General features: G+C 41.3%; 1 protein-coding gene across 4 annotated transcripts in view; it reads right to left on the bottom strand.

The window, feature by feature from the left end:
• CACNA2D3 (calcium voltage-gated channel auxiliary subunit alpha2delta 3) overlaps nt 1–27,482 on the bottom strand; it is a 498,960-nt gene that overhangs the window by 43,801 nt on the left and 427,677 nt on the right. For all 4 annotated transcript variants that reach the window (XM_082209336.1, XM_082209333.1, XM_082209334.1 and 1 more), the window contains 4 exons: nt 9,098–9,159; nt 7,442–7,486; nt 5,674–5,736; nt 2,390–2,460 (listed from right to left, as the gene is read on the bottom strand). In XM_082209336.1, coding sequence (XP_082065462.1) covers nt 2,390–2,460; nt 5,674–5,736; nt 7,442–7,486; nt 9,098–9,159 — 241 coding nt within the window. The remainder of the gene's footprint in view (nt 1–2,389; nt 2,461–5,673; nt 5,737–7,441; nt 7,487–9,097; nt 9,160–27,482) is intronic.

Here is a 27,482-nt window from a genome sequence, read left to right as displayed (position 1 = left end):
GAACTCGATTTCTTAATTTCTGTAGGTATTTTATTTGTTAACTTTTAAAAACATTTCTGTTTCACCTGAACAACAAAGTCTATCTTGGTTTAGCAATGATTTGACAGTTGTTAGATATTACAGTTCAGGAATATCTGTGTGTAATACAAAGGCAAATTTCTCCTGAGTACACCTCTAAGGTCAGTAACTACTTACATCAGAAAAGCCTCACTGAAGAAACCTTTATTAGAGAGCTTCCATGCCTCTCCCAACCACTGATCACTGATCAAAAACCCAATTCTTCCAGAGAATATGTATATGGATTTTTCTATGAATGGCCCACAGAGCAGGCATAGTAGCAAGACAACTAAAGATGGAGGAGAAATTTATTCCGTTTGCATTTAAAGGCGCATCTACGTAATTCAAACAGTATGTGAACCAAAACACAGGTATTTTTCAAAATTTACACTTTACCATTTGTGATATATTCTGTCAACAGAATAATGTGTACAAAAAGGCAACAATTACAATATGGGCTATAGATATTGGTTACAACATAGAATTGTCTGCATGGGAAAAATTATGGGGGAGAACCATGAATTTCTCTGCCTGCTATCTTATTAAGGAAAACCTACAAAAGATGATGTACCAGTGCTCCTTGACACCCAGCAAATTAGTGAAAATGTACAAAAGGGGGTTTAATTTATGCTGGAAGGTAGAGGGAACCCTGATTCATATGTGGTGGGCATGTAAGTACGCTAGAGAGTATTGGAAAATGATTCACATGGAATTTAAAAAGATTGTAAAACTCACATTTCCCAAAAGACCAGAGGAAATAATAGGTGATGACATTCCAAAAAAGGCACTCAATATATTTTTATACACAACCGCTGCAGCTAGAATAGTATATGCAAAAAAACTGAAAGAAGAAGAGTTTTGGCAGAACAAATTGATAGAATACATATAATTAGTAACCATAACCGCGAAACTAAGGAATAAGGATGAGTTAAAGAGAAGAGAAGAGTGGAGGTGTTTCGGAGATTAACTTAAGGGTACAATATACAATTTAACCTACAAGTAGGAGTTAACATATAAGCAGCAGATAACATCAAAAAAGAAGACTTGAGAAGATAATGGGTGAAATATCAGGATATGCAGCAAATCAAGATTTCCATAGAATGCCATAGAGAGATGGACTGAGAAAAGAGTTCAATGATTGATATTGTATAACGTGTGTGTATAAAAACTGTCAAAATTTCATAAATAAAAGCTAAAAAACAAAAACAAATGTGTACAAAAATTCATACACTATTGGAAAGTGTGCTTAATTCATATATTAGCAAAGATATACTAATACAGAGTGTAATAAGTTCCATCAGCAGAAGTATTTGCAAGCATGGGGAAAGCCCGGAAAAGTGCACTTGCGGGGGGGGGGTCGTCCATCCATTAAGCCAAAATGGAATGATAGAATTCCTTCTACTACATTAGCGGAAAGATCAAGTCTGGATTTCTCAAAAAACAAGTCAAGCCAGATGAACCTCATTTCTTTTTTACAAGCTGAGTGGATCAGGGGAATGCTGTGGACATAGTGTATCTTGATTTCAGTAAGACTTTTGACAAAGTCCCCCATGATATTCTTGTGGAGAAGCTGGTAAAATGTGGGCTAAATGAGGTAACTGTTAAGCGGATTTATAGCTGGTTGACTGACTGAATCCAAAGAGTGTTCACTAATGGTAACTCCTCATCATGGAAAAAAGTGACAAGTGTGGTGCTTCAGGGTTCTGTGATTGCAACAGCCACAGTTAATGAAAACTCTTCCGGGTGGGTTGGTGGAGGAAATACCGTATTTTTCGCCCTACAGGACGCACTTTTTCCCCTCCAAAAATGAAGGGGAAATGTGTGTGCGTCCTATGGGGCAAATGCAGGCTCTCACTCTCCAGGCTTCAGGAAGCTCTGCGCAACCCTCAGGAGTCGCGCCGGGCTCCCTGCAGTCCCGGGCTTCGCGCAGCTCTCCGCAAGCCCGGGGAGACTGGCGCGACTTCCTGCCGGGCTCCCTAGGCTTGCGGATAGCAGGCTGTTCTCGGGGCTGGGGTCAGGGGAAGCTCGGGCTGGGAGGGGGGATTTTTTTCTTTATCCCCCCCCCAAAAAAAACTAGGTGCGTCCTATGGGGCGGTGCGCCCTATGGGGTGAAAAATACGGTACCAACCCAGAGCACTGTGGTGCCCACAGGGGAAAGAACCAGGCCCAATGTGATTGTATTTTCACATAAGCCGCCTCAGACGGAAAATCAGGATAGAAATAAAGGAAGCCATTACATAGCAACAAGCAAAATAATTTTTGAACTTGTCTTCCTATGTATTATCGTTTTTGTTTGATGACTGCGAAAAGTAGTGGAGAGTAGACTTCTTACCTTTTAAAAGAACCCATTATGAGCAATTTGTTCATCACTGCGCCCTCAACCTCACCAAAGAAGTTTCCAGTCTGCAAGAGAAAACATAACCGTGTCCGGAGATTTAAATAAATGCCAATCTATGCTGGCTGCAATGTACCATGGCAGCTCCTATGAAACCATTGGAGGCGTTTTGACAGCTACGTAATGAAGTTTTAAGGGGTACTTCTCTTTCATAAAAATTGAAAAAGGATTTAACTGTCAGGACACGTTACAGGGATTACAAAATAATCCCATGAGCAGATGTGAGAGCTTACACAATAGACTGGGGTTCATTGCATAACATCTGATGTTGGAAATAAAATAAAAAATACACTCAAACACTAAAGCTTGTAAAGAAAATACTCTAATCTGAGCATAAACCCATGTGATTAAAAAGCTGCTCCATAAAGATATAAACAGGGTTTGAAAGGATTTCCTAAACAAATCATAAAAAAGTATTTTTTTTGTAATTCCTATATGACCTGCTTAAACTGTTTGAAACTACATTTTATCAGACGTATAAATGTTTATATTCTGTTTCTCTATGAATAGCTTCATACTGGGGAAGCCTGCATTATGGTCTTGTTCACTAAATTAAAGAGGCCCGGGATAACGAAGATAAATCTTGGACAGGAAAACAACCGTTTGGGTTATAGGTTTTCTGGGCAATCCAAAAGAGACCCGTTATCTCCCAGGCAGGCCTCTTTCCTGACATACAGTTTCGAAAGCCCCATACATATGTACTAAGGTGTCATTTTGTAGCACAGAAACAACTTGTTCGTTAAAAACCCTTGAGTACATTGCTTCATACAACCGCCCCACCCCCCATGAAATTCCTGCATGCATTCTATCTACTCCTTAAAGGAGTAATCCCAAAATTTCTGTGGGAAGAAAAGGGATGGTGTGGATTCCATGGGTTTTGTTTTAATGAAACCCTGATACCATGGCAAATGATAGACATGGCCTCAAATATGCACCTGGGAGTTTGTTGGCAAAGAAATTACAGGCTAAGCCAAAAACGGAAGCATTCCTCTGCTTAAAGAACAAGCATTCCCTTCTCTACCCGAAAGTATTTGGGTGTGTAAATCTTGCTAGGAGCAAGGAGATCATTTGTACTTTATTGCTTTAATACATCAGGTTCACTGGGGCCCTGCGAGCAATGAATATCAAGAGGCTAAGGGTGTCAGGCATCAAACAGGCCCCAACAACTACACTTTCCTCAGATTCACAAAAATGACAACAACCTATATCATTTCACAAAAAGAAGGAAATCTGATTCTACAACTATGCATCAGTTGCAGTTCAGCTTTAAATGTTAGCTTTCATCGCATAATAATAAGCTTTGGATAATTTGAAACAATAGTAGAATGATGCAACCAAGCATGTTTAATTTCTGCTGGTTTATATAGGGGGGTATTTAAGCATGTATTGAGATCATGCAGGTTTAGTTGGATAATGTTTCTAGAATTTTCTGCTTAACTGAACTTAATTTGACCTTTCCATTGAAAATTCCATATTAAGAATTTTCTAGAAAACACAATGCGAGTGCTTCTCTAGTTACCCATAAATGAGGAGTTTTCACAATATCCATAGGATGAAAAATGAAAGAATCCATTTTAAAAAGTTAAAATTAAAAGTTACTATAATTTCCAATATTTTGTGTACCCAATATCCTTTGCCTCTGTGTTGCTAGGACCATTTCCAATGTCCTCACAGACCTCATATAAAACTATGATTAGATATTCAGATTGCATTTCTAGGATATCCAGGAGGGGAAATACACATCAAGACAGTGTTAACTGTGGCCATTCAACAAGATGCTGTCCTCCTGGGTCCTGCACAACTCTAAGGAGATATCTGCCCAATCCTCCTCTGTTCTTTCACATACATTCTCTCTGGTTTGAGTAGTTAACTCAATCTGTTTTAACTTTGCTATGCCAGGGAGTGTATCATAAAGGGGAAATAGGTAGGGTTGCCATATGTCCTCTTTTTCCAGGACCTGTCCTCATTTCCATGAGTATGTAAGATGAGAGATCCATAGTGAAAAGCAGAAGTCAGCAAATATGTCCTCTTTTTTGCTCTTCAAAATATGGCAACCCTAGAAATAAGTGTAGCACTGATCAAGGAAGTCACAGTTAAGGGCAAGGATTTTGGGACAGACAAAAGTGCAGAACAACTTGTGGAATTCAGTGACTTGAGCTGTGATGGTGCCCATGGTCAAAAAAAGAGGAAACACGTCACCCAGAGAAAGGACACTGATCTGCAGAAATTTGCACATGCTAATTTATGTGTATAGATAAAAGTTTAGAAATGATTACTATAATGTAAACAGAAATATAACACATCCCCACACAGTGGGGGAAACTATGACCAGGGACCTGTTGTTGGGCAATGTCAAGGCTCCAGCTCTCCCTTCTTACGGTTCTTTATCTTTAAACAGGACTTTGACCAAGCAGAAGACTGCTCTTTGTAAAGTAGGGCTCATGGTTCCCCTAGAAGGCCACTAGTTTAAGTGGCTTTAAAAGGAGATTAGACAAATTCATGGTGGATAAGTTGAAAAATAAATGTCTCCCAAATATCTCAAAAGTATTCCAAAAATATTCAACCATGCAGTCATAGAGTTGTTATCAGTGGATGCTTTTCAATTTAAATATTAAAATTTGATATGTTCTGCAGACTTGTGGTCATTGTTTTCATACACTGTTTGATCCAAATTAATTTAGGTCTATGAAGTTACTTCAGCATAGATATGTATTGCCAGAGGCTGCTATATTGGGCTACTGCTAATCCGTATTTTCTGAAGTCATGCATAACAAACCACATTCTACTTGTTCCTAATTCTTCCGGTATATTCATTAAATAACTTGATTTTCTATCCAAAGCCATGGGCAAACTTTAACACTCTATATTAACAGCCATAATTGTATCGCTCATACAGAATTGCTTTATCTTCAAAATGTTAGAACAAACCTTTCTAATTATTATTTTTTTGGGGGGGAGACTCTCAAGGTAAAAATTCCTCAAGAGTGACAGACATGTCTGCAGAAAGGGGTTCTATAAATTTAAAATTTTATGAGCTTTAGAGCAGACCCACCCTGCTGTGAGGCAGAAATTATTTCAGACCCCCATAAAGATAGACTACATGCTTTTGGGCAGGGAGGTTGCATTTATTTTTTAATCTTATGCTACTTATTTCCTCAACACAGATCAGACAGAAAACCTAATTTGTATGAAACTGATTTTAAAAAGAGTTTTACACTTACCTGTGTGTAATCTTCTGAAACTAGTATAAATCCATTATTATCAATGAGGTAACAGTTAATATTCTGTAACATAACACAAGTTATGATCAAATGCTTGATTTCAAGAATTAAAGAAGTTCACTGATGAGCTATACAAAGGGGAAATGCTTTATTCATATGCATTGGTAAATGTTCACTGTGGAGATTCTGTCTTTATGTTTCTCATCCAAGCACATAATAGTGATGTTTTCCATCTCTCACAAAAGGCACACTCTGCGCAGGCCTGGAGGCCAAACAGCACTTCTCTGAGACTGCACAGTGGTGCAGTTAGTTAATATTAATCTCTAATATATACTTCACACAAGATTGTGGCGTGTTCATTCTTTCAAGTGGGATATAAGGGGACTTACCAGGAATGTAATAGTGAAAGGCTTACACAAGCCTGCAACCAGCTATCTGCTGTGCGTTTAACAGGGGAATGTAAAACTCTGCTAAGTAATGGAACTTGCTAGCACAACTTAGGAAGGATATTAATAAACAATATATCCTCTCCTGCCTCCCTGAACATTCCCACACTTGTGACCTCCTCAGTTGATGGAAGAGAAGATTTGGAGCGACCTACAAGCCACTCTGGAGGGCTTTGTGCATTACTTCACTTCCTTCAAAATGTAGTAAGCCAGCCCTGACCATCTGCTAAATGGGGCCTGAGACCTTTGTCCCAAAGTCCTGTTTTGATGACATCATGGACAGTGAGAGAGGATAAATGCATTGCAATATCCAACAGAATAACGTGGATGGGTGACATGGGCTTGAGGATTTTGTTCCATGGTTTGTAAGAGTTTCCATTCAGGGAAGGAGATGTGCACTCATGGAAGGATTCAAAAAGTTTGGGTCCAATTCAGGTTGTGGAGCTCTAGATGTTGGAACATATCTATTTTGCCACAGTGTTTGCAGATGACAGAAGGTGTGTGCATGTATTTGTGGCAATTTGTTAGGGGTGCAAAGTCCCCCGCCCTGCAGATGCTGTGAGCAGTAGGCCTCACCACTCCACAAAGCCCGGCCAGCGGAAGGTGGAAGTTTGGATGGCATCCAAACTGCACAATCTCAGGTTAAGCACATATCTTGAAATGCACAAACATCCAAACTGCACAATCTCAGGTTAAGCACATATCTTGAAATGAACTCATTCTTCTTTTAGTCAACAGCACGGAAGGGGAATCTGTAGCCCTCAATATGTTGTTTGACTCCGAATCCTATAATCTGGCCATTTTGGTTGGGGCTGATGGGAGCTGGAGTCCAGCAACACCTGCAGGTTTTCTATCCCTATCTCTGGTCAAGAGCCTTAGCACAATATAAAAGGTATAACCCATTGCTGGGCAGCTTTGGGGAGGAAAAAAAGTTTCAAGAAAATGTTGCTTTATATAAGTAATACCAGGCCAAAACAATGGAAAACTCCACCTTTCTGTACATTTAAAATAATGGCAAAGAGAAGAAAAGCCCACATACTTCTTAGTAATATGTTTACTTTTTACATAATCATTCCCCCAGCATTCAAGCATACAACCACCACTGGTATGTTCATATGTCCAGGAAAAGCTTTATCACTGGATCTTGTAAATTACCGGTAGATAAATGGACTCTTAGTCCTTTGGTGGGGTTGGTTGAAGGTTGTGTTGCGTATTCATTTGTAAATACATGCTTTAAGAAAATAAAAATGTCTCCAATTTTTACTTGTGTTCACTTTGCAACCCTGCAGGTATTAAATGTTAAGAAAATATCTCCTTCTTACCTCATCATCACAGCTGATAGAGCATCTCCCATCCAGAGATGTACACTGTAGGAGAATATATTTATCCCATGAGAATACTGTTTTATTTTTTCTGCTATTGAGCTTAACAAAGATGCTTGATTTATAAATAATATTAAGAGAGTAAAATGAAACCTATGTGATTCCTACTTGATACTGGGATCTAGTTCTACAACAGACTAAGAGCTGTACCAAGTACTTATTTTACTTTAATAGATTTCTAATCTACTCTTCATTGCCAGTCCCAGAGCAGGTTACAGTGAGACACAATCACGACACAAAGTCATAATATTCAACAAATTCAATTACATCAGACCCAAGCAGCAAAAAACCACATCATTAAAACCTATTAAACATACACTTTTACCATAGATGTGATTCAACTCACATCTCCCACATGTATTAGGGAGGGAGGATTGTTTGTAAAGAAACCAAACACACTCAGACTCACTCACACAAGTTCACTTGGTCAGGAAAGGACTGGTGGTGGGTTGAGAGGCAGGCTAGAGGTGGGCAAAGAGGAAGAGAGTGAGCCAATAAAAAAAGATTGTGTCTGCAAGGAGAAATGTCTGTCCAAGTACAGTGGTGCCTTGCAAGACGAAAAGAATCCGTTCTGTGATTCTCTTTGTCCAGCGGTTTTTTCGTCTTGCGAAGCAAGCCCATTGACGGATTAGCGGATTAGCGCTATTAGCGGCTTTTAGCGGCTTATCTGCTGATCGGATCAGCTGATAAGCGGCTTAGCGGCTAAGAAAAAGGGGGGAGGAAAAAAACCAGCAGGAACTCGCAAGACATTGTTGTCTTGTGAAGCAAGCCCATAGGAAATTCGTTTTGCGAAGCACCTCCAAAACGGAAAACTCTTTCGTCTAGCGAGTTTTCCGTCTTGCGAGGCATTCGTCTTGCAGGGCACCACTGTATGATGAAAGCATAAGGCAATCAGGTTTGGACTACAAGGGATAATTAAAATAATTATCTTGCGTGGCTTTGCGAGGCTGCGATCAGACTGTCTGACCCAGCCTCACAAAGTGGCACGGGGGATGCACTCACACGCCGGAGCCCAGGGGAGAAGAGAGGTGGTGAGGCTGTTAATGCCCCTCCTCTGCTGCTTCCACTTGACCCAGGAGTGGTGCTGCGGCTGGCTGGTAGCACTGGGCCATTGCACAAGGAAACAGCCTCCCCACAGTTCCTCGCGTGCCAGAGCACAGAGCACAGTGGAGGAGAGAGGCAGTGATGCTACCACAGAGTCTCCACCACTTCCACCCCTCTTCCTCCCTCCTTGGTGGGCAGTAGCAGTAGCTGTGCCTTCCCCTCCCTCTGGGCTTTCAGTTGGTCAGAAATATTGATGTGGAAGATATACCTTGCATTTTGTTAAATCGCCTTCTTAAAAGTGCCTATAGACAGGCTCTGTTTTGCATGCAGTCCTGGTTTGGAGTACCACTTTGGACTTTATTGGATGAGGTGACTGGGGTGACTAAACTGATGGGCTTTATCTAGCAGGGAGTCTTTAGATTTTCTATTTAACCATAATTCATTGGAAACCATTGTTTCATTGGGGGAAAAATGCAGCACAGGTTCTGCCAAGATCTTTACCTCTTCTTCTCTTCGTGGGATAAAGCTATCCAATACTCAACTGTAACATACCTGTCTGCTAGCAGTCCAAAATTTCCTCTGGAAAAACTCAAGTTTCATCTGGATACCAACAGCTGGTGAAATAATAAAGAACAGGGGTTTGTTTTGTAGGCTTTTTATGCTTTCATTTAATAATTTACAATTCAATGCTTTTTAAAACGGGAAACAATTGTAAAAAGAAAGAAAGAAAATCTCTCAGGGTTAGCACCTCAGAAGGAACGTGGACAACAAATAGAAATCAACATGCCACTCTACAAATAAGGTAAGCCCAACATGAGGCTACAAACTGACTTCTGCTTTCAATTCTAAATGCCTTTATGTAGAATTAACATTTTTTTCAGTGGAACTGACTTCTATGCAGATTTACTTAGTTTTTGCAGCCACTTCTTGTGGCTGTCTCCACTGTGGGCTTACTCTCAAGTAAAGGGCTGTTATTGGTGCCATAGTTAAGGCTAAAGGGACCATAAAGCATTGAAAGAGCTACTAGTGCATCTTGCATGACCTGCTTCCTTTCCAAGCTAAATTCCTACACTAGTCTTTCCCAGTTTGGCGAGGTCCTCTCCACAGCAGGCTATTTATTCAGGGCCCTTTTCTGAGCCTGCTGGCCTTATGCTGTTGACCCTTGTTTTTCCAGTCTGAATAATTCATTTTAACAGATGATAAAAAACAGCAACCACGAGAATGCATGTAGTTTGGGGATAGAATACTGATATCAAATTCTAAATTGTTTTATTACATTGGTTCTGCACAAGTTTGATTCCATGTCTTCCTCATTTTTATTTAATTTATCTCTCCCCCTCACGTAAGAAATTTGCTTTAACAGGGCAAGATAAAGCTAGCCTTACGCGACACAGCAGAAGCCAATTGCCCTCAGTGCAACTTGCCTTCCGCAAACTGGCCAGGGAAAACAAAAATACTGCAACCATTCATTTTCCGGAACAAGAGGTTTAAAGGCAGGGTCCAGGAATAGTTTCTGAGTAATACTGTGCCAACATATGGGAACTAGATAGAGACGGCTACTTTCCAATTGGCTTGAAAATGTCTCTTGTGGTGGCTGGAAAGTGTGAAGAGCCAGTAATCTGTTGGCTTCATCCATGTGGGGAACTGTTATCATGCTCCTTCAGCCACTTGGAAATGCAGAGATGAAAAAGCATGACGATGTTGGATTCCACACGTAGCTGGAACCTCTCGTTGAATGGCTCTCCTTGTGGATGAAATCCCAACACCGGGTGATATCTGCATGCTAAGGAAGAGGGAGGCGGGTTTCTGGTCCTCCAGACTTCAGCTTCAAGGACTGATAATGTGATGTCTGAACTGGGTCTAAATCTCGAATGTAAGCATGTGTTGGAGGGTAGTGTAGTATCCACATCAAGGCACAAAAAACAAACAAACATCTTTTAACAACCAGCCTACACCCAGCTTATAATGGTAACATTCACAGGCCTTCCCAATGTAAGGACAGACACTATTTAATGGTGTCTGTTCTGCTAACAGAAAGCTCTTTGATCCAGCAAAGCCTTCCATGCATAGAGAGGGGAGGGGAAGGTGAATATTCTCCTTCCTCATGCAGCCCCTCCCACGCCCTACCAAAAGAACAAGATCAAAGGGGAAATGAGAAAGCCATACCAGATCACAAGCTAAGAGTCAGGCCCAAAGAACAAGTCAAAATGCACTGGAGAGAGAATACCAAGAGAGAAAATACCACGAAAAAGACCACTGAGTCAGGAAGTGCTCTTGCTCCATTTCCTGCTCAGGCAGAGTTAATGGTCAGCCTGGGTGGAGTCAGTTCAGAAGGTTATTCCCTGAGAAGCTTTAGTGATGCTACTGTACATGGGGTGATTTAGTGATGCTACATGGGGCAGTGCTCAGCTTTTCTTAACAAGGTTACAGAAATCATCATTGTGAGCAGGTAACAATCTTTTCCCAGTAGTGATGTATGGAAGTGAGAGCTGGACCATAAAGAAGGCTGATCGCAGAAGAATTGATGCTTTTGAATTGTGGTGCTGGAGGAGACTCTTGAGAGTCCCATGGACTGCAAGAAGATCAAACGTATCCATTCTGAAGGAAATCAGCCCTGAGTGCTCACTGGAAGGACAGATCCTGAAGCTGAGGCTCCAATACTTTGGCCACCTTATGAGAAGAATCCCTGGAAAAGACCTGGATGTTGGGAAAGATTGAAGGCACAAGGAGAAGGGGACAACAGAGGACAAGATGGTTGGACAGTGTTCTTGAAGCTACAAACATGAGATTGACCAAACTGCGGGAGGCAGTGGAAGACAGGAGTGCCTGGCGTGCTCTGGTCCATGGGGACCCAAAGAGCCGGACATGACTAAACGACTAAACAACAACAACAACAACTATCTTAGAATTACTCAGGGCTTTTTTCAGCTGGAACTCACAGGAACTCAGTTCTGGCCCCTCTCAGGTGGATGCCATTGCCATTGTAAGAGAACAAGGCAGCTGTTCATGGTGAGTTCCGGCACCTTTTTTCCCTAGAAAAATAGCACTGGAATTACTGGCCTTGGAATAAGATGGGGAAAACTTCCCTTACTAATGCACAGCAATGTAATACTTTTGAGATCTCATTTTGATGACAGGCTTCACATTAAATATGCAGAAGAGTGGTAAGTTTATAGTGGATAAATCAAAGAGACTTTATGTTTCTTATAACATCCACACTGCATGGGAAGAAATTAAAATCTGTGATGAAACAATTATACAATGGATTATCTAGAAAACATTCCATGTGCAGATTATTTTTCTACTGAATGGTACTGTGCAATGTTTGACTCCAAAGGACAATTCAAATCCTGGGACTGATTTCTGCAAAGCTTAAATTATTCTCATTTCAAAGTAATGAGGAAAAGCAAGAAATTGCTGTTTTGTGTGGTGTCACTCTTAAGTATTTTAATGATTTTTTAAAAAAAAACAACTGGATTAAATAGGAAATAGAAGATCAGGCAGAATCAGTGGACCTGCTCCTGCTTGTCTGCATTCAGGTAGAACACCTACCATTTTAATGGAATTTTTTCTTGTTTAAAAATGGCAGGACTGGATTTATTACTATTTTCCCAGGTGTTCCATTCTTTTTGATATCTTAAGCTTTTGGCTCATAATACAGCTGCAGCATTAACTTGCAAGGTACAGCTTAGCTATAATATTTCAGATGTGTAGCTGAGGCCATAGACTCAAACTGCATCATGATAAAATCAACAAATGTCCCATGTGATTCTTTGATGGGAGAGAACAGAAGAAAATGCTCCCACACACACTTCATGGGAATAGTGGCTGGACCAAGAGTTTGCTTTGAAGAAACAGAACATAGCCTGTCCTCTTACTCAAGCCTCTTTTATTGTTTATATGTTGTATTTTACAACCTTTTTAGGAAGACTGCATAGGGTTTTATGTGCCTTTGGAATGTCTCCCCAGAATTCATTTCCCCCAACACACCACGCTTTGAAAAGTCATTGCCATATGAAGCATAATAAACGGCAATTATGAATGTTTCCTGCTTTTCAGGTCATAGTAATTTAATTGAACTGATTTTCAGAAGAATTAGCAGCACTAGTGAATGGAATACTAATTTTCTTTTGAACCTCAGTGGCAAAAACAAAGCAATGCTGCAGGATTTAGTGTGAGAAAATATATGTATATTTCTTGTGCTTCTCAAGAGCAATAAAACAAACATAGGTTTGTTTGTTTTTTAAATGTTCACACACACACACACACACACACACAGACACACACAGCCCTTCTGGAGCCAGCAGCACATTCTTCTTCTGCACATTCTACAATCCGCCAATATACCAGAGCTTCAGAGTTCAATAGCTAAACCCCAAGCTAGTTAATATTTGTCAGCGTCCTACAAATCAGTTGCACTTTTAAAAGGCAATGACTCAAACTTACAGCTCCCAAGCCGTTAATTTCCTGTACAGCCAGGTTCATGAATATAGTTGTTCCTTTTAATGGATGAGTCAGGAAACATTTCATTGATGCTGACAACATGGTAGGGGCATTAAATGGCACTGTGCTGAGCCTTCTCTATTGACCGATAATAAGTGTGGGGTGGGACTGTGTTGTTTCCTACCACTGTGTTTTGGGACATATGTGTTGTCATTTCCTAGCAACTAGTAGCCGAGTCATTGGCCACATTGGCAGAACGCAAAAGGAAGGAGCTTAGGGCAGTGCCAGCGGGTGTGCCCAGCAGCTAGCAACCTCATGCAGAGCTGGCATCCTAGGCAAACATCCCCTTTCTGCTAGAGCTCTGCTGGCCTAGGGTTCATCACAGACTATCTGGAAATAACTTACAGACTAAATGCAGATGCTTGGGAACCTAGGAAGCTGCCTTATTCTGAGTCAGACCATTGATCTGTCTAGCTCATCGACATTCACTGGCAGCAGCCCTGCAGGGCTTCTTTCCCAGTCTGATCTGAAGCCATCATGGCCTGAACCTTGGGACCTTTTGCATTTAAAGCATGTTCTCTACCACTGAGCTATGGCTCTTCCTGGCTCTTCCCTCAATTTATTTCTTTTCTTCTTCTTTTTACACCTTTGACACCTAACTACCTGTTTGGACCATTTATTACTGCACTAAAGGATGCTCTGTTGTTAGTTTCTCGGAGCACAGGATGCAATCCAAACACGTCCAGCTCTCATCAGTGCTTGGATGGGAGGCCACCTAAGAGCTCTCATTGACAATGCCTCGAGGTGGGACGCAAACATATTAAATAAATACAACAATAACTATAAGAAAGGGTTGAATCCAGGAGTCCTCTTTCCATTTGCAGAACAGGCTCTGATCCAGCAGAAGCTACTGTTGGAGAATGGCTAGCGGATGGGAGAGGCAATTTTTGGCCAATCTCTCCCTTCCTCTCCCTCTTCCACCCAAATTGGATTGGATTTCAATGTCTAGAATTAATAGTACATCAATAATACAAATACTAGGGCTCCAATGAAATCTGCCACCCCATTCTTGGTAGGGTGGGGGCACTTGCCATAGTGGTGAGAAGTAGCTTGTCAGCAGCAATCTCCCCACAGTGGCTACAACCTGCCATTCTCCCCACCACAGCTAGGATACCCCTAGAATGATGTGGCATTTTGAGGGAAGCTAAATGGATTACTGCAGGGAATTAACTGAAGAGTTCTAAGTACATTTTAACAGTTTAGACTTAATATAAAGTGGGGGTGGAGAGAGGAAATTGTCACAGTTTGGCTCATTTCCTTTCCAATCCTTTCCAAACCATCCAACCCACTCTGAAGCAGAGGGAAAACCTCCCCCACCTCTTATTTCATTTTGGCGATATGTACAGCGGAGTTCACAACGAGGTTTGTCTTGGGTTTTGCCAGCATGCCTGTCCTTTCGCAAAGGAAGAGGAGACATGAGCTGGAAACTTATTCATTAAAGCCTCTATATCTTGCCCTCCTGGTGCAAAAGCATCACCCAGGGTGTCTTACAACATTCAAAGCGGCCATTTCATGGAACATGATAATATAATAAAACCATCAGCCAAGGAGGTGAAACTAGCTGTCAAGACCAAGCATAGATGCAGCATTTGCCATATACTACAAAAGCCTGCTGGAATAAAATGGTCTAATAAATGATGAATAACAGTGACCTGGGAATGATCGGAGTTCATTACCTTTTGGGCACCCAAGTATGGAGAAAGTTGCATTACATGAACACAGGAAAGATGGAAAGCAGGACCTACAACCTTTCATGCATCTATATCCCTAAAAGATATACAGTGGTGCCTCGCAAGACGAAAAGAATCCGTTCTGTGATTCTCTTTGTCTAGTGGTTTTTTCGTCTTGCGAAGCAAGCCCATTGAAGTATTAGCGGATTAGCGCTATTAGTGGCTTTTAGCGGCTTATCTGCTGATCGGATCAGCTGATAAGCGGCTTAGCGGCTTAGGAAAGGGGGGGGAGGAAAAAAAACCAGCAGGAACTCGCAAGACATTGTCCTCTTGCGAAGCAAGCCCATAGGAAATTCGTTTTGCGAAGCACCTCCAAAACGGAAAACTCTTTCGTCTAGCGAGTTTTCCGTCTTGCGGGGCACCACTGTATTGTATATATTCATACCAGTAGATATATTAATATGTTCTAAATCAGTATTTTATTTTTAAAAGTATCACCTATCTGCATAAAGATGCTTTAGAATCACTCACTCACTCACTCACTCATTCAGAGATTTATTTGCTGAGCTACCAAAATGGTTAGCTACTTCAACATGATATAAAAAGCAAGTTTAGGTATGTCCTGATTCCTAGAAAAAAAATTGACAATGTGTTTATCTTCCTAAAAATGGTACCTATGAAATGCAGTTCAAAATAATTGAGGTCATTTACCACTCTAAAAGCTGAACTATGTTAGAAGCATAATCCGAGTAAACTTGGTTGTTGAGAAAGTCACTACCCTCTAAAGCGAAAAAAGTTAATGTGCAGATCTGTCTGAAAAAGAGCCACAAATCAATGCTAGATATATTTGTACGGGCAGCATACAACAACAACAACAACGTCATAAAAAGCACTACTTAACACATGTTGATAAAACATCTCTTCAAGGACTAACGTTACATGTTCTGTTTAAAAATATGGGCAGTTCGGTGCTGGTAAATGCCAGCTGTCCCATGACAAAAGAACAGATTTTGGAGGTACTGGGGAGACAAATGTGCACTTATTACACATATACCAGCAATTATGTACAGAGATCCCACATATTTTGTATGAAAATGCATGTTCCTGTATTTTTATAATAAGGATGCTTGCATTTATAGAGATTAGCTGTTAAGAGTAAATTCCTTTAAAGCAGCTTACTCGCTTGTTGTCATTTTCTACTGCTAGTCATTCATTCATTTAATATTTGTTTTTAAAAATGCAGCAGTTTCTAATCTGTGCAGGAGATAGCACCACACTAAATTGTTCAGTGATACTCAATGTTCAATACAAACATAAGGTACTTACTGGGTTGGCTAAGAGCCATCTATCCTGAAGTACCCTGATCTTTAGTTCTAAGCCATGTTGAAACAAGAAGTCATTAATTCAATCCCAGCAAGATTTTAATGTAAACTGCAATGCTGAGATTTCCCTTTTTCTAATCTACCTTCATCCTGTAGCCTCTCAAAGCAGGGCAGGGTTGTGCATATCTTTCTTTTTAAAGGACAGAGCAGTTGTGTTTATATAGCTTCTCAGAAAGATAATTGTAGGTGTGCCTGGTAAGATTCTATTGAAATCAATTTTCAATGGTGCACTTATAATAACTATATACTGGCAGGATCATTGTAAAAACCTGCAGTTTAAAAAATATATATGAGATATATATCAGAACAGACGAATAGAAGAATAAGTTAAGACAATTTGGAGTATGCAGGAAAGGATGAAAATAAATGAAAGGAACCGCAGAAAGAGGGAGAAGGGGGTTGAAACTGAAAATTGTAAAACTTGGCAAAATAATTGTAATGTATATATATAAATGAAAATTACACACACACACACACACACACACACACACTACATACTGATAGCCTCTTGGTTTAAAATAATTTATCATTTCATTGGTACATGGTACAATGGGGAAGCAGAAGACATGATACTCAGAACTGATCCACTGATCCTCTAATCCACTGAAATCTATAAACTGCGACATGATTTACATCCTATGCCCTTTTAAAATGTGTTGGGGGGTTATTGTTTTTATTATGTATTCTGTGGTTTTATATTCTGATTTTATTCTGTGAACCACCCTGAGACCTGTGGGCATAGGGCAGTATATAAATAACAACAACAATAATAGTAATAATAATAACAACACAAGTGCAGTGAGGATATGAAACACATTAGCCGGGCTGAAATAGGTCACAACTAATACACAATACTCTTTGTAACTTGCCAAAATTGCAAACAACCAACTTAAGTCCATAATGGTGGAGAAGCAATGTTTTCCCTATACCCTTTTGGTGTGATGCTAGAGCAGGCATAGGCAAACTCGGCCCTCCAGATGTTCTGGGACTACAACTCCCATCAGCCCTAGCTAACAGGACCAGTGGTCAGGGATGATGGGAATTGTAGTCCCAAAAACATCTGGAGGGCCGAGTTTGCCTATGCCTGTGCTAGAGAATGAAAGAAGCTTAGGAACTGACATACAGTAATTACATTTTATTATTCGTCAGTTGTTACAATGAGAAAAATACACACCAATAAATAAATTTTAGAAAGGGGCAAGATTAGATGTAGATACACAAAGCATTTTTTTAAAAAAAAAAACAAGACTCCTTGTGCTCCGCTCCCCCTTTCTTACCACCCAGGATGGCCCTGCCTTCTGCCTGCCCCTCAGAGTCAGCACATCACACAGGGCCGGGTCTCCTCCTCCTCACCCACTGACCAGCAGCCACTGCAAGCTGCCCAAGGGGGGAGGCCAGCAGCGGAGACCATAGAGATGTCTTGGAGAGGCGACGGGGTGCTTCCTCACAGCTGCTACCACTGCTCAGGACAAGCGGTAGCAGTAGTGGCAGGGGGAAGAGGGACACTCTAGGGTCAAATCAGACGGCTTTCATAGTTCCAGCACTGTTCCTGGAAAATCGGGACACTTGGAACATATGGCAAATACTGTAAATAATTATTCAGTGGGGTGGCGTGAGCAGACACCTCTCTTTGGGGCGGCTCAGAGACCAGGGGAGTGGCAGCTGCTGCCTGGAGGACTCCCAAGGAGAGGGAAGAGAAGGCTGAGGGAACACATCACAAGGGAGGGTGTTTGAAAAGGGGTGAGGGGCTGCCAACTCTGCAGGAAAGGGGTGACATAACTGGATCCTGAGGCTTGGAGCATGTTTCCCCAAAGGGGAAAGAATGTAGTTGGAGCTGTGGACTCAAAAAGGTTGACAACCTCTGCCCTAGGGAGAGCATTCTTCCTAAAATATCTAGATTTTTCACATCTTAGCATCCCTTGGTTCAGCTATTAGAAAGACCATGTTCCAGAATTGCTCAACTTCTCTATTACCATGTGTGCAATACAGACAGCTGCACTTATTAGGGATGTTACAGTAGCCTTTATGTTCACGTCCATTGACTCTCCCTTTTGAATATACTTTTTGATGCAGCACCCATTCATTCTTTTCCCAAATGTGACTGAATTCAACCGAGCTTCCCTGATAGCAGAAGAGGCTGAGAGTGCCTGATGATTTTACCTGCCAAATTACTAAAATATATCTAGGCATTTCCACTGGTGAAACACTATACACCGTCCCTGGGCTTAAACGAAAGCAGATTCCACAGCATTCTTGCTGCTTTCGTAAACGTGTGCTTTGCAATAGATTTTCTTTACAAAACAAACCCCATAGTGGCCTGCTTTGGAAGTGTTTGACAGCGAAATCAGTATAATTCATCCTCAATTGAGTGTTCCAAGGATTTATTATTTCTGACAACAGCACAATTGTGGTACATGTGGTGAAGAATGAGAAGTTCACCCATATACCTTGCTTTCCTCTCCGCCTTCACATATTTATATACATATATATAAGTTTTCTGTGGGTGGAAAAGAATTTTTAAAACATGGTGGGCACAGGCTAAAAAAATCTGCTTGTAGTTAAGAAATATGCCAAAAGCTCTCTAGGATGTTGTGGCAGATATAAAACTCACTGCGCTGTCTGCTACATCAGTTGAAACAGAAGGTTAAAAAAAAATTGCTGGAGGAAGAGGAATGGAGACACAGGAATAGCAGCCTGCTGTATATTGCCTTGTAAAACATACCTGCCATTGAAATGAAGAACAGCAGCAGCAAGCAGAGGTATCCCATGTCGTTCATGCTTGATAGCATCATATGGAAAGTGTTTGCCCCCTCTGTGCACCATTTGGGAAATGTCATAGAGAGCAGTAACAGGGATATTCCTGTTTCTGCCTGGCTATTATACTCACATACATTACGTGGCTACGACAGCTACTGGTCACTAAAGAGGACCACTAGGTAGCATTCACCATTAAAGGGTATAGAGAGCATAGGGAGTGTGATCTTGAACAAATGGGAGTCTCTCCCTCTGGCTTCCTACCCACCTTCAACTGTCAGTCAACATTCTGCGGCCATGGGAATGCTCAGACCACAATGGGTTACTTGGCTTCTCCCTGCCCCTCAGGTTCTTACCCAACCTTTTTGTACTTCTGCAAATGTTGGGGTCTCCTCAAGCTTGCTGATACTTACCTCCTATGTAGAGGGTCTCAATTTGGCAATGCAAGTAAGCCATACTTGGAGAATTTAGTTCAGTGTTAGCACACACACACACACACTGAAATGTTTGGGCTTTGGTACATCTTTCAAGCACTCATTTCAAAGGAATGTCATCTCATGGGGTAACTGCGACATTCATCTAAGCAGATCTCAAATAGTCTATTCAATAGAAATCGTTAGGGAAAGATGTCTCCATGCTCTTCACTATATGGCCATTTCCCACTCATGTGCTTGTTTATATTTTTATGTAGGCCTACTACTGATCAACGTATGTGAAGTTCTTTTTGTGTATGCAATAATAAAACAAATCACAGAAGCCAGTATTTTGAACTTGAAGCTTTTTTAAAAAAAAACAGGCTAAAAAAAAGGCTTTGCATCCTTTTTTCTTTTTCTTTTATATTGATACTTTGCTTTAAAAAGATTGGGCACCCAGCCCTCTAAAAAAAAACTCCATAGTCACTCTAAGATAGAATGTATACATTATTTCATTATCATTGTATGAGATTGACAAATGTAATGCCATAATTTAGAAGAACCGCATAGCTACCAACTTGCAAAAAAAGAAAAGCACCAAGACAACATTGGAATCTTCTTTGATGTAGCCATGGATAATGTGGGCTATCCATCATAAGTGAAAATGAAATTGAGTAAAATGTATAGCCTTTGACAAGAAATGATCTAAAATATCTAAATAAAACAACATGTAAACCCTGCGCTTAATCTCAGACATGCTTTTCTAATTCTTCCCTTTTCTTGATCCCTTTTGTTTCTATTACTTTTATGTAAAGTGTCATCTGCTTCTATTTACTGCAACAATATGAAGTCACTAATTAACTTTAATCATGCTTATCTGCCCGACATTTTCTCTGTATCTGCAAAAGGATGCACAGCACACACAACTCTGTATGTAAGTGGAGAGTTGATTGAAAAATTGAAACCTGTTTTTGCTGCCATCACTAAATAGGCAGACACACGAAATTTGATTTAAAGTCTCTGGCTACTACTTTATTTAACTTGCAATTAAATGTAAGCTAACCCAGTCTCTCATTTCCCTGGGGTAGTACCAGACTCACAAGGCCCCCTTTCCCGCAAACCAAAATGCTGGTGCGTAGGGGAGCCTAGCTAGTGTAGGAAAAGATTCTTGTATCTGGGCCAGATCACCAAAAAGCATGCCCTATGTATTTATATCCCACCTTCAAATGTTTATGGCTCTCCTTGCGCCACAAAGAGACCCAAATTTTGGGACTATCATACCAAGTTGCTCTTAATGAGTCATGGTTTTTAAAAACAAGTGAATGGATTCAAGCTGATTCTCCCAATGGAATTCGAAGTATAACCTCAAGCTAAGTAGCAGCAGAGCCAGTAGATAAAACTTTGTTGCATCCAGCATAGAATATATGAGACTTCTTTGCATAATATTGGAAAGATCTCATCATCAAACCCCCAATTTGCTTCCCAGGATCTAATGGCTTAACTTTTAAAGGGATTGGGGGTGGGGCAGGGAGAACCAAATTATTTTACCTACCGGTAGCAGTCGAAGAAACCTGATCCAAGTCCATTGAAGCCCAAAGACTAAAATTATTCAAAGTTTTGGACTGAGTCCAGCAGTAATATAATATGATCTCCTATTAACCCACTGGAAGCAGTTGGTATGTCTCTCACTAATCACCAAGCCACTTAACAAGGAGGAAGCAGAAACCCTGTATTTTAAACTCTCTCTGACATATAGTCCAACATTCTCTTTGAATAAGGGATCTTGGAACATTAATACAAAGTTCATTTAGAAAGCTCTGAGAAATAGAAGCTTTAGAGATCTTTGTTTCATGACACAATACATGTCAATATATATTACTGATGTCCTTGTTTTATGTCCGGAAAAGATACTTAAGCAGCAGTCGGTTGGGATTGAAGAACCAGTTTCGGAATGTGTTTAGCCCATTTGGGGCCTGATTTCATAGCTCCAAATCACCCCCAAACTTCTTTCCCCCCCAATTCAAATGTGCATTTTGGAACTGACAAGGGGAATTGCTTGGAAGGGTGTGTTTAGTATGGAGAAACGATTGTGCAGAAAAGATTAAGCCCTACTCCAAACATCTTATCAGTAAGTGGCTTTTTTCAGGGTGGGTGGGGACAGTGTTATCCAGTGCTTTATTTGAAAAAAGGAGGTGCCAGTACGCACCCCTCCCCCCCGCTTTGCCTATTTCCTCCTCCACCACTGCTTCCTGCCCCCCCCCCGGCATTTTGGCATGACCCACCAAAGCGGGTTTACCACAAAGTGGTGCGGCTAGAGCAGCCAGTGCAGCAAGGAAAGGAGGGAATGAAGCGTTGGCTGTTCTAACCCTGGCATGTTGTGATAGAGCAAAGCATTCCTCCTCTACCACAAAGTGGCATGGCTAGAGCAGCCTGGCTAAACAAAGGAAGAAGGGGAAAATGTCTGCTGCTCTAGCCACACCACTTTCTGGTAGGCCCACTTTGTCACGTTGCACCAAAATGGCTCCAGGGAAGCCACGGGGGAGTAGGCGAAAAGAAACATCTGGTGTTATCAAGGTTTGGCTACACATGTTTACTCTTAGCTCCTACTTTCTAAACACAATGCATCTCCAGGAAAGCATTTGTTAGGCAACTGTTCACATAACGAGCTGATGATTTCCATCATTCCCTATAGGAAAATAATAAAAAAATGTCCAGTAGCACAATTTCTATTTTTTATTTATTTATTTAAAAAACATATATATTTCGACTGCGTCAGACCAACATGGCTACCTACCTGAATCTATTTCCTATAGGAACACTTCTAATCCATCCTTTCCCCCTCTATGTTTCCTGCCTGAAACTGCTGCAGCCAATCAGCAAAAGCCAAACAAAAACTGATTTGTCTGATCTCTCCTGTTCCCCGATTTCTCCAATCTCTTTCCCTCCCTCCATGGTTTCTGCCTGAAATGTTTGCCGCCCACCAAACAAGTAAGGAAAGGAGCAAACATTGGCTATTCAGATATGTGATTCAACCACTGGTGTAGCGAGATTTGGGTATAACTTTGTGTTTGGCTGAGATTTCATATGATGAGTGTTCTGATAGCGGGACCTGCATGCACTTTTTTTCTGACTTCAGACGCTTCAGATACTGTCTTCCGTATTAATTTTTGAACATTTGCTGAAACCTTTTTATGCGGTTAGGCTTAAGGAAAAAAATATCTATTTCTGTAATAGTCAGTGAGTTGTGATTTAAGGGGGGAATTGTGTGTGGTTTTTATTGTATATATAATTGTTGCAAACCGTTCTGATACTATTTATGAAATTGTGGTATATAAGTATTTTTAAAAACAAATAAATCAAACAGTGCAAAGGCAGCAGCTTGTGGTTGCTGACCAGTTTGAATCTTGAAGATCATATTACAACAGTCCTCAAAGGGACGCACTGGCTGCCAAGGTGCTACCAAGCCAAATAAGTAATCACTTATAAAGTCCTATACAACTTAGGACCTAGATATTGGAAGGAACATCTTCTAACACACTAGCCTGACTGTGTACTAAGATCAGGTCTGCCAGGTTTTTCTACATCCTAGGGACAACCATTACGGTCCATGCACTTGTTACTTCTAGATATGCTTGCTTAGTGCTTTTTTTTCTGGGGGGACGCAGACCCCTAAACATTTAGTGAATCTAATGGGAGAAGAAACTAATTTTTAAAAACTTTTTAGTTTCTTCTCTAGCGTGGTGAATCATCAGTTCTGTTGCTACCCCCGATGCCTCATTTCCTGTCACGGTGTTTTCTGAGTCTCAGACGGAATGAGAGTACCCCTTTCATTTCTTTTTCATTTTTCTTTGTTTGTATGCTCTTTCTTTTTTCCATTTTTTTTGTATATTTGATGTATGTATATGCAATATCAAAATTAAATTAAAAAAAGAGTGTACCCCTAAACATTTTTTTTAAAGAAAAGAAACACTGTGCTTACTGTAATTTGCTTTTTTGTGGGGGTCACCCTTGAATTTAGTCTGGAAGCAGCAGCTATTGCAAAATGCTGCTTCTTAGTTGCTCTCTGGAGCAACTTATCAATAACATATGATACCTTTGTTTAAAGCATTGTGCTGACTGCCTATCTGATCCTATTTTAAGTATTATTGTCGTGAAATGTTTTACTGGTGACTGGATTTTCAAACACTTGTACAAACATCAAAATTCATGTAAAAGGTTGCAAAGAGCAGCCACAGATATGATTTGCCCCATCTCTGTAGCAAATCAATGGGGTGCCTTCAATAGAGAGGTAAAACTGAAACAGAGTTTTAAGCCTATTGCCAATTTTACCTGCACTGTGAAGTGGCTTCTCCCTACTTGCTGCAGATACAAGGCTAGTACTTGTCAGTTTCACTTCTGCTATCTGCAGCCTGTCCACACAACGTCTCTGAATTTATGACATTCTATCCAGCTCCTGCCCACCTAGCAGTTCGAAAGCACCCCTAAGTGCAAGTAGATAAATAGGTACCGCTTTATAGCGGGAAGGTAAACGGCGTTTCCGTGTGCTGCGCTGGTGCTGGCTCGCCAGATGCCGCTTAGTCACGCTGGCCACGTGACCCGGAAGTGTCTCCAGACAGCGCTGGCTCCCGGCCTCTTGAGCGAGATGAGCGTGCAACCCTAGAGTCGGACACGACTGGACCATACGGGCAGGGGTGCCTTATCCAGCCCACAAAGGCTGCAAAGAATGACACTGAAACTGACAGGCTCAATTCAGAATAATTCCCCATAGACGTAAAACTGGCAAGGGGTTTCATATATATTGTCAATTACTTTTCTACTATTAAGGAACTGCTCAGTTCCACTGCTGCTCTTTGTGGCCCTTGAATTGGGACTACTTAATATGGCATTAACTCCTAACTTTCCGGAACTGGCAGCTGGTTGGGGGGGGGTTCACACCTGCACTGAATTTGTTTGGAAATGTTGAAGATATCAGAGACAGAGCTCCTCTGGATATCTGACACCCAAGGTTGGACCAACAGAAACTCTCAACAACATATAAGGGACTATTCTGTACATCCCTAGTTTAAGCAGTGAAATAACAGTTGCCAGACTACATTAGAATGCCAAAAGGAAGCTTGCTATTTTTTAAGTGACCAGTTTTAAGAGTTGTTTTCAAGATTATTATTTTTTGTGCTCACAAGTTTACATTAGAGTTTTATCACAAAGGATAGGTAGGGTGGGGGAGGGAGGGAAAAAAAAGAAAATTAAAGAGCACAGGAACATCTGTGTACCCATTTTTATTGCCAATACCCTCAACAGGAAGACAGAAATAGCCACATAGGAATAAAAGGTAACTTGACAGCTCTAATCATATGTTGCCAGAAGATGGACCAAGTAGGAAGGTTTGACTAAAAAGGAAAAAACAACAACAACAACCAAAGGGTAATAATTTCTTCTACCACAACTCAAGAGTGCATCAAACAAGGCCTGTATTATTGTTGGAAAAGAACCTCACACAGTGCTGTAACTTTTCACTGACCCTGCTCTGTGAACATCTTTTCAATTTGTTAGTGCTAAAAATAACACAATTGTAGTTGCAAAGGATTACCCAAACTAAGAGAGGCAGTTGAGAGGCATTCTTTAAAGCGTCCATTCTGTAGCACAGAGAGCTGCAGGATCTTGGGAAAAACACCTGGCTTGGAAGACTCGTCTTCAAGACAATGGCTATAAAAACAATTTGTCATCTAATAGATATGCAAGCCAAAGGAAAAGTTTACTAAGTCTAGGGAGAATTCTGAGCCGAGAAAAAACATAAAAGCCACAGCAGGAAGCAATAATATCTATATTACTGTTCTGTATCATGCATCCCGTTCAAGACTCATGGGTGGAGCCTGGTGAAAGTCATCATAATGAGAAGAGATGGGCTATGTCAAGAGTGGAGGGAATTTTATTTGTAGAAATTAATACAATGAAGCAGCACATCAGAACTTTCAGGTTGCCACAGATACTAGCAGCAAAATATTTAGACCCAACACTCACGTCTAGGTTAAATGCAGATAATGTGGATTGAAGAGTTTTGTTGAGTGACGATGTAATGCCTTCGCCAGCTCACACTTCAGATCACATTAACCACACTTCCGTAAAGAACAAGGCAAAGCAAATGCAGATAATGGCTATTATTGTCTACTTCATTATGTACCAGGCTTCTAGAGATCTATTCAGCCTACAACTTCAATACAAGATGTCATCTTGTATGGGACATCTTGTATTGAGGTTGTAGGTTTTGGAATAAACCCCCTCCTGAGATCTGCAATCTCACTTCTTTATTGGTCTTCCAGGGATGTGCAAAACACTTACCCCCCATTTGGCCTTTGGTTCAGCTGGCTAGAGTTACTTGGTTCTACTAGCTTTTCTGTTTTTGTTGGCTGTTGAAATAATTCATTTGTGGTATACCAGCTTGAGTGTGGAAGCATCATCCTAATCCACACAGAATATTCGAATAGACTCATCTATTCATTGTCTTGCGTTTACATCTGACTTTTTTCGATCATGGAACTAAGGTGGCCTGATGTCATGAGCCCCACAGCACTGTTACGATACTGAAGCAATGCAGTCGCGAGCTGCTGGTAGCTTGAAAGCAAAACATAATGGGAATGTTGGGACTGTCCGTGGGAAACGGAGGGACAGTCAATTCACAGTGCGAAGCACCGGAATTAGCTCAGAGTGTAATATGAGCTCTTCCTTTTGCTCTTGTACAGGAAGTACAGGAGGAGTTATCCTCTCGACTGCTGGAGTTTGAAGAGAGCAGTCATGTTTTCTGTAACGCTGCAAAGACAGAAATAAAGGCATGTAAATACGTTTCTGTCTATCTCTTTATCTCTTTCCCCTGCCGGGGGGGGGGCAAGGAAAGAGGGGTGTGCTCTTCTCACGCTGAGAAGGATCGCCTATCGCGACCTAGCCTGGATCTTGCTGGGGAATGCAGACAGGGAGGCCAACAGGAGATCAAGCCGGGTGCCTGGGAGAGTTGCCAGTTTCTCCTGATATGGGCTTGATTCCTGACAAGCACTGCTGGGATTGAGTTTGGGTTGGCAGACCCCGATGGAGAAGCAGAAAGAAACAGAGGGGGAGTTTAGCTGAACTGGAAGAACCTGGGGGGGGGTCCCTCTGTTTCTATCCCAACTTCAATTGCTTTAGAAGGGGAAGCAGAGATGCCAGCTCTCCCCTCCAAACTTCCTGCAGAGAGGGACACCGCAGTGGAGGCTGGGGAGTGCTCTGATCAGCTAAGGAGGTGAGCTGAATAGGCAGCAGCAGTAACTGAACAGGAGCCTGAGCAGGAGAGGGCAGCCTTTTGGCCTAGAACCAGGCACTGCCTTCACAGATGGCAGCAGAGCTGCCCTGATGGACTGTGCACGTGCTATCCCACAAGGTGAGGTAGTCTCGCAAGGGTGCATGCCACTCATCTTTAAAACCTTGACAGGAGAGGTGTGGAAACACCCATCACTTGTGTCCTCCCCTTGAACTCCTGAATCATAACTCCTGAGAATTCTGTCTGTTGTCAGGCATGTACCATTGCTTGCTCGATTACTTCCAAGTAAGAGCCTCTGTCTGTGTACTTTGCACAGGAGTCCAGAAGAAGAAGAGGAGGAGATTTGATATCCGGCTCCAGAGAAGCGGACACGGAGCAATGGATCCAAACTACAAGAAAGAAGATTCCACCTAAACATTAGGAAGAACTTCCTGACAGTGGAATTTGCTGCCAAGGAGTGTGGTGGAGTCTCCTTCTTTGGAGGTCTTTAAGCAGAGGCTTGACAACCATATGTCAGGAGTGCTCTGATGGTGTTTCCTGCTTGGCAGGAGGTTGGACTCGATGGCCCTTGTGGTCTCTTCCAACTCTATCATTCTATGATTCTATATACCTGCATCTTAAGAAGACAAGTAAGGTTCCAATAGGACAGTAGGAATCCACACAGTACAATGCCAGCGATGTATTGACCTTGAAGTGCATACCCATTTTAGGAAACAGGGGGGTTTGAAGCCCAGCTTGAGTGCCGCACAATCTACATTCACAGGATTCCAGCAGAGTCATTTGCCCTTCAGTGTTCGCAACATATCACTCGTCAAGAGCATTATGAGCTAAACTTTAGCAGATGCTACAATAGCAGAACAAACATTTGGATGAGAAATCATATTGAGTGAATGCAATGTCCCAGCCCATGTTCAGCTTGGCCCACTTTCC

This window comes from Podarcis vaucheri (genome assembly GCF_965113315.1).
Source record: "Podarcis vaucheri genome assembly, chromosome: 2".
Lineage (NCBI taxonomy): Eukaryota > Metazoa > Chordata > Lepidosauria > Squamata > Lacertidae > Podarcis > Podarcis vaucheri.
Note: the sequence above shows the minus strand (reverse complement) of the source record. Positions and strands in the feature narration are given on the sequence as shown.